At 35.0% G+C, this 13967-nt stretch overlaps 1 protein-coding gene across 1 annotated transcript in view; it reads left to right on the forward strand.

Annotated features, from left to right (window-relative positions):
• The window catches only part of LOC133199144 (carnitine O-palmitoyltransferase 1, liver isoform-like), a 33242-nt gene extending 24651 nt beyond the window's left edge, over nt 1-8591 (forward strand). Inside the window, exons 9-16 of the mRNA XM_061335010.1 lie at nt 272-411; nt 1046-1245; nt 1731-1884; nt 3069-3140; nt 4103-4263; nt 5059-5215; nt 6406-6522; nt 8100-8591. Coding sequence (XP_061190994.1) covers nt 272-411; nt 1046-1245; nt 1731-1884; nt 3069-3140; nt 4103-4263; nt 5059-5215; nt 6406-6522; nt 8100-8291 — 1193 coding nt within the window. The 3' untranslated portion in view covers nt 8292-8591. The remainder of the gene's footprint in view (nt 1-271; nt 412-1045; nt 1246-1730; nt 1885-3068; nt 3141-4102; nt 4264-5058; nt 5216-6405; nt 6523-8099) is intronic.
• The last annotated feature ends 5376 nt before the right edge of the window (nt 8592-13967 follow it).

Raw genomic sequence — 13967 nt, forward strand, 5'->3', positions numbered from 1 at the left:
GAGTGTTTAGCTTAAATCTAAGGAATAGAGATATACATGTTTTTTGTCTACACTTTCAATAATCATAGTAAATACATGTTAAAAAAATATTCCATATTTACCCCTTTATCAATCTGTTGTAATGTGTGTTTTCTATCCCCTTGCCAAAGGCTCAGGGATATATGAAACACAGTGACACAACTCTCTAGATAAAAATCATGTCCATTTACAAACCATCTTAGATTCTATATATAGAAAATAATTTTGGATAAAACATATTTATTTTATACAGATTCCTACTCCAGAGAGGAGAAGATTCTGGCCTGTTTGACAGGACAGGAGAGGGTTAAGTGGTGGAGGATCCGAGATCAACACTTCTCTAGGGGTGTCAACCGGGAGACCATGGATATGATAGAGAAAGCCATGTTCTGTGTATGTCAAAGTTAGAGAGAGGGAGAAAGAGAGGGGGAGGGAGGGAGAGAGAGGGGAAAGAGAGAGATTTCTGTTTGGGATTTTCTTTATTGAAATGATTGACTCGGTGGAGAAAGCTCTGTTTCATGTTTGTTAGGAGATGAAGGGTGAAGAAGAGTTGCTCATGTCACTAAGTTTGAGCTGTGACACACTGTTCCTTTCCCCGCCTCTGACAAAGTCTGAAAGAAAAGACCTTTTTTTTATGAAGAACAAGATTTTCAATGTCATTATTACAGAGAGAGAGAGTTCTTCTAGCTTTATCAGGCAGCAAAAAGATACCTGCTTAATTTTGCTGTAGTGTCACTTAACTGAATATTTATTCACTGCTAGGATGCATTTAACCAAATGAAGAAAAAGTTGATATATTTTTCAGCTAACACTGGAGACGGAGAGATACGAGGCAATGTCACAGAGAGGACTATATCTACTGTGTGATTTATATTTCAGCTGACTCTGGAGACAGAGAGATACGAGACAATGTCACAGAGAGGACTCTATCTACTGTGTGATTTATTTTTCAGCTGACTCTGGAGACAGAGAGATACGAGACAATGTCACAGAGAGGACTCTATCTACTGTGTGATTTATTTTTCAGCTGACTCTGGAGACAGAGAGATACGAGACAATGTCACAGAGAGGACTCTATCTACTGTGTGATAATGATGGCAAGCTGTGGTACGATAAGTGTTTTAATTTGGTCTCCTTCCCCGACGGCAGGATGGGCTGTAACAGTGAACACTCCTACGCGGACGCTCCAATCATTGCACATCTTCTAGAGTATAACTTTACTGCAGAGTGAGTAATGATTAAATTATGATTGTAAATACCTGGGAATCGTTTTATTTCATGGGCGTCAATGTTTGTGGGCAACAAGAATTTGACTGGTTCCTGAGGATATTATGTTGTTGGTAACTCACATATACAAAGAATTTAATGAGCCTGACAGACATATCATTTGTGAGCACATAAATGGGTAATGTAAGAAAGGGTTACCCACAAATCCCCAAACATTGGCCCCCAACAAACAGTGATGATTTCACTGTAGAACTGTCTCAAAATAAAATTATTTCTTCAAGATATCTCCAAGTAAACTGGAAATATCTACTACTACAAGTTTGAAGAAATTTGAAATCATGGACAGGATTATGTTGACAAAAAGTACTAACTGTTATAATGAATTATTTTATTGTGAGAGTATTCTAAAATCTTTGAGGAACTTATAAAATGTTTATTTTACCTGAGTCTGTGAAGTCAGATAAGATTTTTTTTCTGTTTTGCAGAGCATTAGAAGAGTGTGGCTTTCTTAAGGATGGATCCCTGCCTTCAAATCCTGAGGATTCAAAGTATGTCCTCTCCAAACCCACGCGACATATATGGGAAGTAACTCCAGATCTCAGGACGGCCATTATCGAGGCAGAGAAAGTCTGCAAGATGGTAAAATTTAAGAAATTAAATGAAACTGCATTCTTAGATTAAATCTTTTCTGTTATTGTAAAAACTCTCTAATAAGAGATGGAGGTACTGTTGAAATTCAAGCCAACAGAGCCATTTGAGATGATTATTTTTTTCCTTCAAAAGAGCTAGGTTTACTTAATGCATAAAATGGCCCTGTCAATATACCAATTTATTGACTAACACCCTGTGTACCATTTTCAACATTAATATAAAGTAGACACTTAGTGATTTCTCTTTATATAACAGAATTTCCTTTGAAGAGTCCAGGCATTGGAAAATAGGTTTTTGTTTGTTGTTTAACGTCCCTCTCGAGAATTTTTCACTCATATGGAGATGCCACCACTTGCCGATGGAGAGCTGCAAATTTTGTCATTTACTCGGCACTTATGGCCATTGAGCAGTGAGGGATCTTTTTCGTGCCAGCACCTACTGCGACACGGGACCTCGGTTTATACGGTCTCATCCGAAGGACCGGTCTCCACATCCCACAGTGGGATTCGAACCCGCGATGTAAGGATCAACTCCTTACTTCGCGACTCTAGAGCAGACGCTCTAACCACTGCACCACGTGGGCGACTGGAAAACAGGTTGTGTGAAATTGCAGTGTTACTGAATTTTGCAGAAAACAGGTGTTTTTGAGAACCTTCAGCAAAGAATTAAAATATGAGTACACCCCTCAATCCAAAAATTAAAATATGTTTTATAATCTTCATTAACAGTTCTTTTATAATATATTTACACATTTTGGATCGGAGGTTGTGCTGTATACGAAATTTTGAAAAATGGCATCATATTTTGTCCATTTTTGGAGAAATATTCAGGATATGTGAATAATGACGTAATTCATGACGTCATAATGCATTGACTAGAAAGAAAATTATGTCATGTTCAGTAGATGTTCATTCACCAAGTGTTCAAGTATTATTTATTGCCTTGTCAACTAAAACTAAACAGTTTTGAATTTTCAGAAATTCACAGGGCCAGAAAAGGCCCTAAGTGACTCTTGCTCTTTATCAATTTCAGAATTGTTTTTCTCTTAGCAGAGAGGAGACATTCTATCAAATTCAGCTTAAAACCAAACAAAACAGGAGTGCATTTTTAAGCCTTTTCAGGATGAAATTGATTTCAATTAAATTTTGAGGAGTTTTTGTCTCTATTTATAGAATTCAGATGACCTTGACCTTTGTCTGCGGGAGTTGACCATCTATGGAAAGGGGTTCATGAAGTCCTGTAAGGTAAGTCATAAGTCAATGTTGCGGTGAAATCATAGGCAGAGAGAGAGGTACCAGGTACATAAGGAATAGAGGGATGCACCAGGAACATATTAGGGAATAGAGAGATGTACCAGGTACATAGGGAATGCAGAGGGATGTACCAGGTATATAGGGAATGTAGAGGGATGTACCAGGTATATAGGAAATGTAGAGGGATGTACCAGATATATAGGGAATATAGAGGGATGTACCAGGTACATAGGGAATGTAGAGGGATGTACCAGGTACATAGGGAATGCTGAGGGATGTACCAGGTATATAGGGAATGTAGAGGGATGTACCAGGTATATAGGAAATGTAGAGGGATGTACCAGATATATAGGGAATATAGAGGGATGTACCAGGTACATAGGGAATGTAGAGGGATGTACCAAGCACATAGGGAATATAGAGGGATGTACCAGGTACATTGGAAATATAGAGGGATGTACCAGGTACATAGGGAATGTAGAGAGATGTACCAGGTACATAGGGAATATAGAGGGATGAACCAGGTACATAGGGAATATAGAGGGATGTACCAGGTACATAGGGAATATAAAGAGATGTACCAGGTACATAGGGAATATAGAGGGATGTACCAGGTACATAGGGAATATAGAGGGATGAACCAGGTACATAGGGAATATAGAGAGATGTACCAGGTACATAGGGAATATAGAGGGATGTACCAGGCAGAGTGAAGCTTAATGGTCACTTCAATAAGGAGTGTACAGATGATTGGAAGGAAAACAAGAAGAATTACTCTGGATAGCCTTCAATATTACAGGAGATCTAAATTTAGTGATATGTTGTTACATCCAACTGATCTATTTCTGATGGTGATATATTATAAACACTTAATGTAGAAATTGGATGTTATGATTGTATAAGATATCTATTGAAACACTGTTTCTAATGGTCATGTATTATAAACACTACAGGTGAGTCCGGACGCATTTATCCAGATGGCGCTTCAAGTGACGTACTATAAGAATGCTGGGAAGTTTGCACTGACGTACGAGTCCTCGATGACGAGACTTTATCTTCATGGCAGAACAGAGACCGTTCGCACACTCAGCACGGATTCGGCTGCCTTTGTTAAGTATGTTACCAGAGGCTTCATTTCGAATTAAGTTTTATCATGTCTTATTATTTATGGAATGAATTTAAAAGCTACCCAATTTAAACGGTATAAAGTGGGTTGGGGCAGTGTACGCTTTATAAACCACAAAGAAGTTTATAAAAAAAAGCGTAAATCTGTTCCAACCCACTTTATACTGTATAAATTGGGTAGCTATTAATTTCGTTCCTTATAATTTATTTTCATTCATTTAGTGTAAGAAAAAAGATGATTCCCCTGAAATAAAGTACTTCCAAATTGTACAAAATTTAAATGTAACGTCAGGCGGATCAATATGTTTTTGACGCAAGTCATTGTGACGTAGGCAACCCAATTTATACGATATAAAGTAAATTTTTTAATCCAATCAAATACCGCGTTATAATGAGAATTAAATTATTTATGAGTAACTGACTCAATGATAACTTTAGAAGATTCTTGTGTTTATCAAATGAGGTAGACAGTGAAGATCAACAAATATTCACAAGACCTTATTTTCATGATATGGATATTGGTATATTGTGAGTCAAAATTTTCATGAATTCTAGTTAATTTTGTATGAAATCTTTAATAATAAAAATATCTTGGAGAACTTTGCGAGCAGAATCTCATGTAATTATGTGAAAATAAAAATTGTGAAATACAGGAAGCAAAGCTGGCTGTTTTCGGAGATTCAATTTATCTAGGTTTACGCAACCATTTGTCTTCTAAGGAAGATGTGTGAGCGACTTTAGGATACCCATAGATTATAATCTACATTTAATGTTTATTTTGTAGGGCGTTTCTAGACAAATCTGTCCCTAAGTCTACGACCATTGGTCTCTTGAGAAAGGCCTGTGACAGACACCAGGACGCCTATAGAGACGCTATGTGTGGGCGGGCCATTGATCGACACCTGTTTGGTCTCTATGTTGTCAGCAAAGGCATGGGTTATGTAAGTACTAAATGGGTTATGTAAGTACTAAATGGGTTATGTAAGTACTAAATGGGTTATGTAAGTACTAAATGGGCTATGTAAGTACTAAATGGGTTATGTAAGTACTAAATGGGCTATGTAAGTACTAAATGGGCTGGTAAAAAAGCTTTCCTTTGTGGCTACTTTTGTTTGTAGTTTTGTCTTATAACTATTCTAAATGTAGTGATGTTGGGTAGCTATTTTTCAGCTGATTTTTTTTTTTTTTTTTTGCATTTGAATAATAGTGCATGGCAGAGCTGTTTACTATTATGGAAATTCCATATCTGAATATTTGTCATGAAATACAGATTACAGATTAGTCTCCAAAAACTGGTTAATAATGCTCTGGAATTTAAATCGTTTTATGTTGTATTAGTATCTTAGCAATAATAGGAATCAAATTAAAAACCTTAATTACACTGATATGTACATGTATGTAGGGTTGCCAAATATGATTATATGTTGACAAAATGGATATTAACATAAGAGTAAATTCTCATCTAAATTATCACATGTACATCAGAAAAATCCAAAAAATGTTTTTGCCAACAATAGAATTGTGGATGAAAAAACAAATTATGGACAGAAACCATTGAAATTATGGGGAAAAAAACTGCAGAATAGGGTAAACTGCTCTCGTATGGGGACAAACTTTCACGATTTCTTTCTCCGTCTTTGTGAATCTTGGAAAAGTTAATTGCAAAGGAAGGGAAGTTGTTTTACAGTGTTTGTTTTTCAATAGTCAATTTTTAGTGATAATTAGTGATCTGATTTCAGCCAAGATGATAATTAGTAAGTCATCTAATGTATTATACAAACTGATGCAGTTAGCAAGCAATCTCAATATTGCATGAAAAATACTATAATTCAGTAAAATTCTAGGCCTTTCATGGATTTCATATATATGTGTTCATTCTTTGGTATGTTTTGTTGATGATATTTCATATCATTGCTGATTATATCTCACTGTATTTACAGATTCTAACAATGTATTTATCATATAGTGAAAAAATCATAAACAAATTTTTTTCTCTGGCTTAGTTCTTAAACACTGTAGTTCTATGTATTATTAAACAGACTCTATTGTACTAGGTTGATGACAGAACTTTTAAAGTAATTGTGAGCTAGACTTAATTTGATCTCTGATATCTAAGTTTATTTTTGGACAGGACTGCGAGTTCTTGAAGGAAGCTTTGACAATTCCTTGGACTTTGTCAACTAGCCAGCAACCTCAGCAACAGATAGCAACCTCGCCGAACTGCAGCCTCCCACAGTACAGACATGCCGTAAGTATAGCAACCTCAGCAATAAATAGCAACCTACACAGTATAGACATGCCGTAAGTTTAGCAACCTCAGCAATAAATAGCAACCTACACAATACAGACATGCCGCAAGTATAGCAACCTCAGCAATAAATAGCAACCTACACAGTAGAGACATGCCGTAAATATAGCAACAGAAAGCAACCTACACAGTACAGACATGCCGTAAGTATAGCAACAGAAAGCAACCTACACAGTACAAACATGTCGTAAGTATAGCAACAGAAAGCAACCTACACAGTACAGACATGCCATAAGTATAGCAACAGAAAGCAACCTACACAGTACAAACATGCCGTAAATATAGCAACAGAAAGCAACCTACACAGTACAGACATGCCATAAGTACAGATTTGCTGTAAGTATAGTTTATAGCGTATCAAATGTACATGCAACATTGTAGTGGGGTTCAAATTTTTATGATTTGGTAATGATACAGTAAATTCTCAATAAATTGCTGCCTTTAGTAATTTAGAAATCATGGCAGTAAAACGAATTTGGCGATGAATTGAATTTCCCATTTTTGGGGAAACAAGAAATAGAGTTTCCGTTCTTGGAAATAAAACATTTAGCTTTTATATTCTTAATATCATATAAAACATATTTCTAAAGATTTGAAAATGCTTCAAATAGTTGTTTTATGTACAATAATTTCATTGTAAAACAAAATACACAGTCAATTAAAATATAAAGGCATACATGTACACAAGTTCATGCATATACACCTGAATGCCTGATATTAAAAAAAGGCTGTGTCGATCTTCCTGATCTAATTCTGATAGTTCATAGCTAGAATGTAAAATGAATTCCTGTAAATATATATACTCTAATGTATATAATATATACATCTCCTATAAATATATTTACTCTGTTGCTAAAATTTTCACAAATAATACTGTATCACTATTTTTAAAGCAAACTTTGCAATGTTTGAAGTAGGGATCTTCGAACTGATCTCGTTATCGGCAAACTTTAAAAACAACCGCTTTTGTGGCAAAGCCATGACTGAATAATTTTTTTTTATAAACAGAAAACAAATTTATAATAACAGTTGATGTTTAATTCTTTAATTACATATACCTTGTCTGGCTTTACAATGGTGATTTAGATAGCGATAATTAATCAGCCCCTTCACTAATGTGCACCTGTGTCTGTTTATCTAGATAAGTGTCACTTTGGAATGGATGTTTGTTTTGAAACAGGGTGGCGGATGGCAGTATGCGAATTTGACGTTATAAAGAGAACTTTATATAGCAGGAAAATTTTTCTTGAAAAATCATGGCGTTGTTGAGAGAATGGCGATGAATCAAATGGCAATAATTCGAGAATTGACTGTACTTAAAACATCTTAATCTAACAATAGGTATTTTTGGAAATATGCAAACCTACTTTTTTGATGGTCAGGCTGGCTCAGTGGCCAGATAGCTCAGTTCATAGAGCACTGACTACTTATTCAGGGGCTCCTGAATCAAATCCTGGTCTTGTCCAATGCATTTTTTCTCCTTACCTGTTATACTTTTAATTTTGTTCTATTTTCAGCTGTGTCCAGGGGGTGGTTTTGGCCCGGTGTCAGACGACGGTTATGGCGTGTCCTATATGATTCCCGGGGACCACAAGGTATTTTTCCATGTATCCTCCAAAAAGTCAACCAAAAGCACCGACTCCACGGTGTTTATGGACCAACTATTCCAGACGTTTGTCGAGATGAAGGAACTGTTCAGTCAGGTTTGATGACGGAGTAAATTAGCTCCTAATCAGTGATTTACACAGAGACTGTACTTAAGGATCCCACCTCTTAACAAGAGTCAATCTTACTTTTATAATGCTCAAAAAAAATATTGGGAAGGAATTGATGAAGAAAACAGGCACATTTTTATTTTAATAGTATGCTTTTATAACATGCTTACATTACTCTTTTTTTGAGATTGGGGTTAAACTGAGGAGTTTAGATAAATCCCCATCATATTTATCATAGGAAGTTTTTCTTGGCAGTATTCTTATATTAGGATGAATTAATTAATACTAAAAAGTGACAAGACCAAATGACATTTTACCAAGTTTATTAAAAAAAAATGCATCCAAGTTTTTTTTTTTTTTTTGATTCTGTGGTCATTCTATTGTGATATAAACACTGTGTATTGTTTATCCTGTGATCGATACTGAGTGATGTAACCTATTTAAACTTTTTATACAGTTCTGTTTCAAGACAAGAAAAACAAATATTCAGGTCTAAAAATGTAACATTCCTAATCCACTGGGAATCGGTGTCTGTTTATTGGAAATTATTCACTGAATAAACAAGAAGATTGATCATACATAGATTGAATTCTGAAATGTTTAGAAGTTCTACAGATAGAGAATTGGGTTGTTTTATATCCTTCAATGACCTCTAGTTGATCCAAATATAGCTTGTCTATTTTATTTCGTTTTTAGTTGTAAGCCTTAAGTGCCAATCATGATTATGATTTTTACTCTTTTTTTTTAATTTAGACCAGAGGCAATTTTTAAAATTCAATTTTTATGTTTACAAAGGTCAATATTTTACTGTATATATTCTACAAATATTTTATGTTGTGTGTATCTGTGTCACCTATATATTTGTTTTTAAACTTTTCGTTCGTATTTAAGATTTTTAATTTTGGACCATAGTTGTAAAAGCTAATCAGAGTGTACCTAGTATGTATCTGTAACATTTTGTTTTTGGTTGATGATAATCCCATTTGTTTTGTGTATCTCCTCCATGTATTGTACAATTCCAGTATTGTTAGCTTAAGTCTGTGGTATACCTCTGTCATCATTTTTTACAGTCAGACCTCAATACCTTGAACATGACAAGCCACTGTCACAAAGGAACCCAGTGTTCAAGGTAGTGAAGTTCACAAATACAGTATTGTCAGGTTAAGCTATAAACCTGTATTGTACACTTCCCTTATAACTTACAGTCATTTATTATTTACAGTCAAACATTGATGTATTGAACAGACACTACTGTCAGAAATGTTTCCTGTATCCGAGGGTTTGACTTATCAGTGTTTGATATAGTGAGCTTTAACTGTATTTCCCAGTGTACAGTGTACAGTATTGTCAGCTTATACAGAAGTCTGTGTTATACGATTCCCTTATTTTCCTGATTGTATTTATTCCCAGTGTTAACTTCATCTTACCCAGTCTTGTGATATGTTTTCCCAGTGACTCACTATCAGATTATCCCGTTGCTTTACAGTTTTATATAATGACTGGAAGTATGGTTCATCACATCATTGTATTTTATATGAGGCATGAACTGATGCTGTGTTTGATTACATCTAAACTTAATATGGATTCTGGAATTGTTCTACTTGATTGTACTTGGTAATGACTTGAAACTTTGAATCCAGCTCTAAGAGGTTTTACTTGGAGTTAGAATGAGTGAGAATGTATTCTGATGACCAATTGTCATATTTTTGCTCTATCTATGTTCATACTAAACAAGTTTTACAGTATTTATTTTTTTTTCCTGTCATGTTTTATTATAGTCAGAAAGGGGAAATAAAGAAAATCTTATTTGTGTAAGTCTTAAAATTACAACTAAAATAATCTATATCATATTAAAATTAACACAGACTATATTCAGTATGAACTATAACAAGTCATGTACAGTCTATTGTGCACTGCTTTTTTGTGCACAAAAGTTTACTCCATCATGTGAGTATATTTCTGCATTGTTTATATCATGTGTATGTAATAAGATTTTTGCAACATAAAATGCAATGGTTATCAGGTCTCAGAATTTACACAAAGGTATTTTTATTGCCCCCCCCCCCCTCCCTTTTCTGAAGTCCAACCATTTTGGGGGCACCTGTCAACTGACCTATCTGTCTCCCAGGTCTTTTGGGATTTATTTTCTACCCTCCCCCCTCCCTCATAACTTTTAAGGTGAACAAATTTACTTAAATATCTATAACTTAATTACCTTTGAAAGTGAAGATTCAGTTCTTCAAATCCTTGTAGGTATAAATAAGATTCATTTGCTGGACCTAGAAAGTGCAGGAGGGTAATTTTTTAAAAGTCACTCTTAACAGTGCTACGGTTCTTGAATTTTTAATTTTTATGGAATTTGCTTCATTTCATACTTTCTTCTAATATTATATTTATTGTAATGTAGAAACAAACAGGGAAAAATTTATTCAAAAATTCATTATACACCACCATATCTCATACAATCCCACTCTATAAGGTTGAAGTATATCTAAGAAAAAATCATTATATTAATGATTTATTATTCAAAATAAAAAAAATTAAAAAAAAAAAAACATAAATGAAATGATCTCCTTGTCCTGTATTCAATTCCTTCAGACTTGACCAGTGTATTAAATTTGTCACTGGATGCACTAGGACAGATGATACAAGTGAATAATTTTAGTACAGTTACTCATGTACGATAAACTTGCTAGGATGTCATCATGATCAAAGTGGAAAATAAAATAGATTTTTAGTGATTTTCTCCCTATAGTGTATATACTGTATATTTGTATGATGTGAAACATTCTTGATTATTTCCCCTGCAAATGAAGTTTTGGGGGGTATATAGGAATCACCTTGTCTGTTTGTCCGTGCAATCTTGTTCGGGCTATTACTATGTAATGGAGAATCGCTGGAAAGTCATACTTGGTACAGGGATTGCTAATGACGCAAGATGTGCCTTAACCTTGACCTAAGTTCATTCTGGCGAGTTCAAGGTCACTGGCAGAAAAAGTACAAAACTATTGTCTGGGCTATAACTTTAAGTGAGAATCATTGGAAGCTCATACTTGGTACAGAGATTAATTATGACCTGATTATGTCATGACCTTGACCCAAGGTCATTTTGGCAATTTCAAGGTCACTGGTATTTAAAGTGTAAAATTCATAACAGGTCTAAAAAAAATTTATAGAGAAACATTGCATGTCCATATTTCACTGAAAGATTACTAATGACCAGAGGATGTGTCATTTTTTTTAACCAAGGTATTTTTGGCAAGTTCAAGGTCACATTTACAAAATAAGAATGGGCACTTTTAAAAAAATTGTGGCAGGGGATATCATTTTGTGAGCTCGCTCACAGAACCTCTAGTTTGTAGTGTATAGTTACTTAGCACATTTTAAATGGTTTGTTTTGGTGCACAGTAAGTCACAAAGGTTGGCTTTGTTTGTTGGTTAGCCTCACTAATTTGTGTGTTCATCATAAAAGGAGGGGTGGGTTACCATTTATAGCAGGTTCTTTGAGCCACCATGTAGTGGTATAACCTAGATGGAGACCATGAAGGCTCCCAAGGGGTGTGACAAGGTGTTAGCGGGAAACACTCACTTGGTCCCTATGGGGGTATGGGTAGCTGTGACTTCATAAACTCTGTAGTGGTATAACATAGTAATAGATCCAGTGAGTCTTAAAGGATACCATGACATGCCCCTAAGGGTATTACCATGTGACAGTGTTGGGGACCTTAGGGTGTTACCAGAGGCCTGTTCAACAGCGCTCGCTCTGTTGGAGGTATAAGGAATTTTGGCGAGCGCTCGTGAATATTCGCTCTGTTGAACAGGCCTCAGGTGACAGTGTGGGGGACCTTGGGGTGTTACCAGGTGACAGTTTGGGGGACCTTGACTTGGTCCCTTGAGGGTATAGGTGATTATGACTTCATCTCTAGGGTGTTACGTGACACGTTTTGGCCGGGCTGTAGTGAGGTTGTAATGGGAGAGAAATCTAAAAAAATCAAAAAATTAAATACTCATAGAAATACATGTATACTGATTTTACTGCATTGATCATTGTGACAAAGATTTAATTGTAGCAGTATCCATGGAGTTAAGATTTTGACAAACTTGCTTTCTATAATGTCAATCAATCGACAAATTAGAAAATTATTTTAATTTTTAGAACTTAGTTGACTTTTTAATGCATATACTTTCATCTAAAAACAAGAATTAATTTTTTTAATCTTTTTTAATTTGAGTGCATAGACCGTAATAGATTTACTACTCTTACATTGTCAGAATTGTTTTAAATGTTCCATTTCTAACTGCACTTCAGATTGTACCATTTGTTCATACAGTATGTGTTGTCAGCATTTATGAACCCAAAATAAAAAGTTGTTGAAAACAGAGTATTTGTGTCTTACTTATTCAACATGTACATGTAGGTATTAAAGCTGAACATGATGTGTAAAGGGAGTATGTCTGCCACATTCTTTTATTCTCTCTTTATATCTGAGTCCCCTATATAAGCTGTTCACTTAGTCACGCTTCAGTGTAATTTGTTTTCACCTGTGTAGACAGACATGTGCTACATAGCTATCATTAAACATTTGTTAGGCTAGTAAATGTGTGCTTCTTCAACGACAGGAGAAAAAGTTACCAAAGAAATGCAACACTTGCACAGGTCAGTTCAGTATACAAACAAACACAAATACATGTAAACTGTAGTAAAGTGTAAACAAAGTAATGTAAGGTAACCAACACGAACAAGGGTTATCCATTCCATGCAGGTACCTGTGTCAAGAAAGCAATCCAGGGTTTGACATTAACTTTTATAAGTACTAGACTAATCGGGCTACTTCCGATAATTTTTACTAGCCCTGACCATGAACCTACTAGACCTCACCAAACATGCAAATTTATTTCTTACAATCGAGAATTTGGTTCATCGGGACATTCTAGTACTATAGCTTTAAAGAACATTGATGAATTAAATAAAATAATTATCGTAAATATTAATAAATTTAAAACTCTATTATATGTAACTATTTTAACCATATTGATACTGAACGACAGTAGTTGCGACTGACTTGCCAGTTACAGCCCCGGCTAAAATAGTGATTGTCTTATCCTGGGATTTTTTTCTCCTTCATACAGCAATAGCTTCGAAGAAAGAAGAAAATTTCTTTAAAAGTAATTAGATTATTTATTTGAACATTGAAATGGGACTCCAACAGTTATTTCATCAACACAACCAGTCGGTCTAATTCAAGTACATTTTACATGACCGGACCACTCATTTAGTAGACTGGGTTGGTCGGACGTGCCGTAATGTCAAACCCTGCAATCAGTTGTAACGAATGTGAAGGATATACCCCACTGCTGATATTGGAGATAGGAAAACTAATATGGTGTATGGCTATTTACAAGTCGTGTTCACCTTCAACAATCTTTTGATGAAATTTGAATAAGAAAAATAACACAATAATTTCATATTCATTGTGACATCACATTATTAATCCCCGGCTTCAGTCAGGTTTGTGTAAATACATCTGGCTTGTTTACCAATCAAAATCGTATTAAGTTACATATGAAATAACTGTTCTAGCATAAATGATTTTTAAGAATTAATTTCACTTTATGAATAATTTCAAAGATGTTTGCTTTCATTGCATAATAGAAAGTTCTGTCTGAGAG

This window comes from Saccostrea echinata, unplaced genomic scaffold (assembly GCF_033153115.1).
Source record: "Saccostrea echinata isolate AGI-Se365-2 ecotype Australia unplaced genomic scaffold, CSIRO_AGI_Sech_v1 ptg000033l, whole genome shotgun sequence".
NCBI lineage: Eukaryota > Metazoa > Mollusca > Bivalvia > Ostreida > Ostreidae > Saccostrea > Saccostrea echinata.